Genomic DNA, 7,657 nt, shown 5'->3' with positions numbered 1-7,657 from the left:
AGATCACTGTACGCCAAAACTACCCGCCATAAAAACAGTTTCTTCCCCCAGGCTGTCACTCTGATCAACACTAAACAGTCAAAGAGTGTCAGTCCTGTTTCTGTGAAAAAACCCTGGAACCAAACATAACAACCCTGGATCAATCTGACACTGAGAATGTTCATGTACATACCTTTAATTTAAATGTTCTCCTGCACTACTTATCAATGCTCTACTGCACTATTTTCCTTTTATTATTATTATATTTTATTATTATCTTTCTTTTTCTATTATTTTCCTTCTTTTTATCTTATTTTTTTTAATTTTTTTTTTTTTGTATTTATTTATTTTTTTATACTATTATTATTATTATTATTATTATTATTATTATTATCATCTTGTTATTTGCACATTCTAGTCTAACTACTGTTTATATTTATACTTATGTTTATACTTATTATCATCTTTTCTAGTTGATTGTTTATTATTGAATGTTTTCACTATTGGAGAGAGCACAGTTGACCGAGTCAAATTCCTCGTGTGTACAACATACACTTGGCGAATAAAGATGATTCTGATTCTGATTCTGAAAAAAAGTGTTTATTAAAAAAGAGAAATAAATTATTTAAGCAGACCATAATGTTTTTCTTCTTCCTTTGAAAATAAATTATATTTTAAAAGTTATTAACTCTGATTTTAGTGAAAATATTTGGAAAACAGTTTTGCTTTGTTCAAGTCCCACTTGTTGTCCTGCAGACACCTGCAACACACAGACAGTGTTTACCAGTGAGCTGTGACATTCATCCTAGTCTGGTAGACGTCATTAGGAGAGGACACCTACTTCAGGGACCATTCCAGGTTCATGTCTGACTTCAGGGAGAAGGTGCTGAGCATCTCCTGCTGTGGGGCAGTGAGGGTGGGCACTGGGCTGGAGGAAGGGGGCGGGGCACAAAAGCTCTGCTGATCTGCTCCGTTGTAGCCATTCTGATGAAGAGCTGGTCGTTGATGATGCACAAACTGTTCAAGTATGAACGAGGACCACAGGGTTCAACGGTTAGAGACTTTCTATGGTGTTAATATTACAGTAATATAGGTCACACCAAGGCTGTGTCCCTATAGTCCCTCCTATCTCCTTTCCTATCCACTGTCCTTTAACACCTGGAAGTGTTTAAGTGGTGGCCATGATAAAAGAGCGTTTTCTGAGGAAAGGAGGCGTGGCCGTAGGATTATTACATCAGCTAGTGGAAGTATGTCTGATCATCAAAACAAACGTGATCACCTTTTCCTAACTCCTCTCCTAACACCTTTCCTTAACTCCATGACGTGTAGGCGTTTACGTCCACGGTGAAAGAGATGATGTCATGCTGGGTTTTTGGCAGCTCGTTGAGGAGCGTCACCACATTCAGTCGTGTGTGCTTCAGCAGATGGAAACGCATCACTAGGGCAGGTGAAAACAAGACAAACATCAGGTGGGCTCCATCATTACTAGGGTTGGGTATCGGTTACTACTCGCTACTTTTTCAACGCTTCTGGTGCAAAATCATTACTTTAAACTAACTTCAAAATCTCAAAATAACCTTTTATTTCCAGAGTCAAATTTAACACATTTAACTCAAAATAACAAACAAATAAACTATTATTAGATAAACTTCACATCAGCGTTTCCCACACATTCATTTATTTGTGGCGGATAGTGTCACACACCTTCTTTCAGTGCATGTGCTACGGTTAGAAATGAGGTCATTGATCAATGATCTGAGCAGCAACAACGTCATTTGTATCAAGTAATGTGTGGCACCGACATCTTTGTTCTTATTGGACCCGGTTACTAGCGTTTCCATAGAAACTGGTCCCATTGTCGTTCCAGGTTTCGGCACCAAACCCTAATCATTACATCAGAGCCAAAGCAGCTTCTCTGTGTGATCACATGGTCAACATTTAGCAGGAGAAATGAGACGTTCATTACAGAAAAGAAAAGGCTTGAATCTAAAAATATAGTGGCTTCTATATTCTTGTACTTTGACAAGTGACGTTTTGAACACAACAGACAATTCAGCATCACACTGACTAACCTTACAAGGTGGGAGAGTGGTGGGTGTGTCCACATCAAAGCCAATAGGTGGGGGGAGGTCATTTCCATCCTGATGAGGGACAATACACAGTTTAGTACAAGTTGGAAAACATCAGTTCATCTGGTGAATATCTGGTGTTATTTGAAACATAACATTCTCCTTAAAAACCACTGGAACAAAACACAAACTAAACTCAAGGTACCAGAACAAATCTAATCTGTGACCTCTGAACTAATCTGGTTGGTCCATGTGGATAAAAACAAAGTAAATGAACCAGTCAATAGATATATAGTGACTGGTACATCGTACTCAGGTCCAAAGCTGTAGAACTCATTACCACAGAACTTAAAACCATATCTGAGTTTAAAATGTTCACTTCTAGAGTTTAGTCTGAAAACAAACCAAAGTAAATAACACTGAGTCTGTGTGAATGTACGTGTGATGGTGTGTGTATGTGTGTGATTGAAAAAGTTTTATACAAATGTTGTATTAATGTGTAAAAAGGCCCAACCAGGGACATGAGCTGTGAATTAGCATTAGCTAGAAGCTCTTTATGCGTCACATCAGCTGTAAACCTTTATTGTAACAATGTTGATTACATCGTCCCTAAAAATAAAGAAGTAAATATTTGGGGGAATAAAACTACTTAATTATTTGATGATTTTACATCTTGTAAACAACTACAATAAACTGTACTTATAGCTGCTAGATGTGATCTTTTTTTCTTTATTTTTTTAATCAGATAAAGACATACTGTAGACCTCAGATTAATATACTCTAAATGTAAAAGGTTGAAATTGTTGCTTTAAAGTTAATTTCATTCATATCAGGATTTCTGAGTGGCTCGACTCAACAAACTTTCAAGCTGCAATTTCAACTTTTGTTATTATTTTGCCATGCAATTGATGTTTGAGTTATAGATCTATGGAGGCCTACACCATGTCTTTGATCTGATAGATAATTATTGTTCACAGCAGCTTTAACACAACTGATAATTGACTAAAAGCCTTTAAACACTAAGGTCCTCTAGTATCAACACTATGGTGGTAGAAATGAAGAGTGAGTGACCATAAACTGCTGATGAATGAATGAGTGAGTAGACCTACCAACTTCAGAAGCTGAGGAACCTTCTGGCACACAGCACTGGTATGTAAACTAAATAGAAAAGCAGAAGAATTAGTGTGAGAATTCAAAGTTGACACAATAAGCTCATCACTGTAAAACTCAGTAAGACCTGCTGCTCCACTAACACATTCATTTTGTTCACTGCAACACTACGCTGTGCTGTGTAGAACAGCTGGGAGATCACATCTGCATTTAGAAACATCTGTTTCAATATGACCAGCACCAGGAAGAATTTCAGCTTCCTTATTGTTGAGTATACGCTAACATACATGTCTGACCATGTCCCACGTTCACCTGAACGCCCACCCTGGAGTGTACTTACCAGCAGGTAAACTCACCCTCTGCCCCATTTTGGTGATACACACAGATTAGACGTGGCAAAGCAACACATACACAAACACGGTCGACCAGTTTGAGCTGAAAACTGCCAAACAAATGGTTTTTTTCTAAAGAGAGAAGTGCTACGCTGCTGGGAGAGAGGTGGTTACCACCAGTCTGGTCTTAACTCATCCCACTCTGGTCAATATGCAGGACAACCAACGAGTCACCATCACTCAAGAACAAAACAGAGTCTGGGTGGAAACAATATCAAGTACATTTTACAGACACATTGTTAAAAAAAAAACAAAGCTGGTCAGGATGTGTTGAAGGAGTGAGTCTGATTATCAGCAGAGAAACCTGAAGACACAGTGAAACCAGAAGGACAGGAGGTGTCTCCATGTGCTAAACCCAGCAGTCCCACCACACATCCCAGTTACTGTTTCTGTTCAATGAAGGGCTCAACCATTCATTGCATTTGTGATATTATCACAATATCATAAAACAAGATTTTCTAATCGCAAAGGCAGCATTTTTTTTCTTGTCCTGTTAAGTTCAGAGTGTTTAAGAAGTACAGTCCACATGTTTTAATGAAACGTGAAATTAATTAGATATGTTGAAGAGGTAAAGCCACAGATTTGTTTGCTTTATTGTTGTAATCTGTGCTTTAAAATGTATATTTAATATCTATTTAAAGTATAAATGAATCTGAAATTGTTTATTATGAAACAGACTGATTTATTGCTTGTGTTCATTGAAAAATACATGACAAGAGGCCCTTGAAAAAATAATCACATATTAAATCACAATATTGAGGAAAAAAAAATTGCAATTAGATGATTTTCCAAAATTGTTCAGCCCTAGTTCAAAGCCACGGTAACTAGGTCAATACATTTTTTAAAATAAAATATTTTTTGAAGTAATGATCTTTTCATAAACGAGATTAATGGTAGATTAATGAGAGTCTCCCTTGGACTGAGCTTTGTGTACTGATCACAGCCATCACAGGATTTTCTTGATCATTTTTCAGGCAAAGACGGAGCTTCAACCTTCCATCCAATCACATTTACATCTGTAGTTTAAGATATGAGCCAAACTCTCCACTTCAATGAAAACAAGAGGCTTGTTTTAGGCCAACACCAGACTGAGTGGAGGCTTTCCACTGATTATGAGCCCCGCCCCCTCTCTCCACCTCAACCCAACAGCATCACCCGTGGAGTCCTGTTGTCTCCATCGTTCATGACTTAACTAGGCGAGCACAATTCCACAGGACTTGAGGCTGAGTAATGGTGACTGTGTCTGCCTTAGTTTGGGGGATCTATCCAGCCTTCCATACCCGCCTGTACAGGGAGCTGAATGGGCTTCTTCTTATGAGGGGAGGGGCTGTATCGTCTGTGGGTTTCCTTGATTTCAGTCAAGCTTGTCATAAATAGAACAGATGCATTCATTGCTCTCTCCCACATACATGATATGTATGGTTTTGCAGTACTGCTCAAAGAATCCTACGAGGTTTTCATTTTTAAAAGATTTTAACGATCTGTAGAAATTGTTTATATATTCAAAATAAATTGACATATATATATATATATATATATAAAACACCTTAGCAGTTTGCTTGTAGCAGTTAATAAGATAACTAACCAGGATGTGAGCACAGGAGAGCTGGGTAGAGCTTAAAGCGTAAAAAGAAAGATTTCCCACAGAGAGACTGAGTGACAAGAAAAATAAAATGTGGTTTCAAGTGTCAAAGTGGTGAGAGCTAAATTCTGCTCTGGTCACATGTCCTTTCATTTGATTACAGATGACATTTAAATTTAAGCATGAAAAAGAAATGTTAATCACAGGAAAGGAAGCAATTTACATATCACGAGAATGTTTTTATACTAAACTATAGAGTGTCTGAAAGTACATGTCGAGGAAAGTCCACGTGCACAGAAACGTGCACAGAGTATAAATGACTGTCTTTGGTGTTTTTACACCGATCTGATCAGCTGATATTTAGATGTGGTGTGGTTACCTGTGTCTGTGTGAATACTGTTCAGATCCAAAGCTTGTTGCGATCCATCAAAACGTTTAAACATTCATTGCTAGAAAAGAGAAAAAACATCTTTAAAACAGTTCAAAAACATTCTTTTAAATCAGGGATGATCATAGTTAACTATTTAACCATTAACAGACAACAACTTTGACCAATTAATGCTAACATATTACTTTCTGCAAGTCCTAAAAAATAAGATGTACTAATGTATGTATTATTTTGCATGATATTAACATCCTCTCAACTTTTAACATTTTTTTTTTTTTTAACATGGTGGGCTTCACTACCCCCAGACTTAGCACGTTTTCTGGGGCAAACCCTGGGTCAGGACCCAAAAGTGGGTCATGGACAGCTGATCAAAATAAATAATTAAATAAATAAATAAGTTAATGTCTCTCATGTTGGACTTGTCTTTTATTTTGAAAGAAACTTTTCTTTCGATAGGCATGCTGTGAAAACATATAGATTTACATTTTTAAAAATATTGTACATGTGTGTTGTCGACAGATATTTTTGAAAGACTAAATTTGTTTGGCTGAATTCTAAAAAAAAGTGGGTTGTGATTTATTAACTGTGGCAAAATGTGGGTCACAGGGTGAGACCAGTTGAGAACCTGGTTTACAGGATAATAGATGAACTGACTATTAATTACAGTATTGGTTATTTACAAACTTTAAATAAAACAATAATAAAATAAAAAATAATAAACTGTATCTTTGTTAATATTTCTTCTGTAGTACTTATAGGTATTTATTTTCATGGTACGACAATTATTATTTTAAGTTATTACTAATTAATGACATTAATACTGGATATTTATGAAAACATAAATCAGATAAAGTATCTTCTTAACTATATTTGCTGTAGTAAATAGAGAGCCCTAATAAAGACTGTCCACAGGGTTATTGGTGTTATTGTTGACGCTTCCTTTGGGGGTGTGACTTTGTAGACGGTCCCTGCCCACTCCTTAGCTCATTAACATAAAGTGTGTTTTTCTGTAGTTTGTTCTCTGTGTTCCACTGAGTACACACAGGTTGTTCCACCTTTACAACGTCACATATTGATAGAGAAATGTGAGTGTGCATGAAGTGGGTCACCAGTTAAACTAGTCTCCAGTGTGTGTGTAACAGCGGATGAATGTGGTGAGTGAGTGAGTGAATGAATGGAAACACACGGAGTGTTCTAACCTCTTCCTTCACAGAGCACACATCTGAAAACTCCTCCGTTTCTTCTTCTCCGCTTTTCTCCATCTTTGGAGCAAACATTCCGTCCCACACATGGTCGGGATGACGAAGCATTTCTTCTTCTAGTTTAACGGTAGTCATCATCCAGCTCTGTCCGTCCTCCATTTCACTGCTTTGTTCCTGACCCTAGCTGGTTGCCAGATACAACCGACGATTCCCCGCATGAAATATGTTGAATATCCACAGAAATGCCCCCAAAAACCATCCGTTCATCATCCAAATAAAACATAAATATCACCTTTAACTAACGTTAAACTGTTTTATCACTAAGATAGTTATTTTATAATCTCACAATCAGCGGGAAAATACTCAACCTGGCAACCACTCAACTGTTGCGCTGACGTCACAACCAACTTTTTTGAGTATAAATTAATTTATGATTAAATTATTACTGGTTTGTTCTCAGAAACAATATATATTTTAGATTAATATTGTACGAGCAGTGAAAATAAAGTCATTAAATCCACAGTTGCTTTTGCCTTGTTTAAATTTTTTTTTTTGTTGTTTTTATTTTTTATTTCATTTTTTTTTTTTTTTGAGGAAATTTCATTAATTAAGCAGGCATTGAACCATAATGTTTTTCTTCTTCCTTTGAAAATAAATTCTTTTTTACAAGTTATTAACTCTGATTTTAGTAAAAATATTCTGATGATATTATGTGTTTGCTGAAAGCTAAAGAAAGTCAATTTAAACTGTTAAATAATATCTACACATGTAATGATTTCTTACATCAAATGTTTATTAAATGAGATCCTTTATTCGTCCCACAAGAGGAAATTTGCATTTCAGTTTCATCTCCATCCAATTTTACATTAAAACACAATCACATAAAACATGGAGGACAGGAGGTATATTTATATTTATAGTAAGACAGTTGAGCT

At 36.3% G+C, this 7,657-nt stretch overlaps 1 protein-coding gene across 1 annotated transcript; it reads right to left on the bottom strand.

Moving 5' to 3' along the window:
• Nucleotides 1-613: 613 nt before the first annotated feature.
• LOC114480189 (nuclear RNA export factor 1-like) lies at nt 614-3,526 on the bottom strand. Its single transcript, XM_028474084.1, has 6 exons — nt 3,515-3,526; nt 2,052-2,120; nt 1,303-1,394; nt 1,080-1,128; nt 821-996; nt 614-739 (listed from the first exon to the last, which is right to left on the bottom strand). The coding sequence occupies exons 1-6, from the start codon at nt 3,524-3,526 to the stop codon at nt 676-678; spliced, it is 462 nt and encodes a 153-aa protein (XP_028329885.1). The 3' UTR covers nt 614-675.
• Between the last annotated feature and the right edge of the window lie 4,131 nt (nt 3,527-7,657).

The sequence above is a fragment of the Gouania willdenowi genome, chromosome 18 (genome assembly GCF_900634775.1).
Source record: "Gouania willdenowi chromosome 18, fGouWil2.1, whole genome shotgun sequence".
In the NCBI taxonomy this organism is placed as follows: domain Eukaryota; kingdom Metazoa; phylum Chordata; class Actinopteri; order Blenniiformes; family Gobiesocidae; genus Gouania; species Gouania willdenowi.
This window is presented reverse-complemented; position numbering and strand designations above follow the sequence as displayed.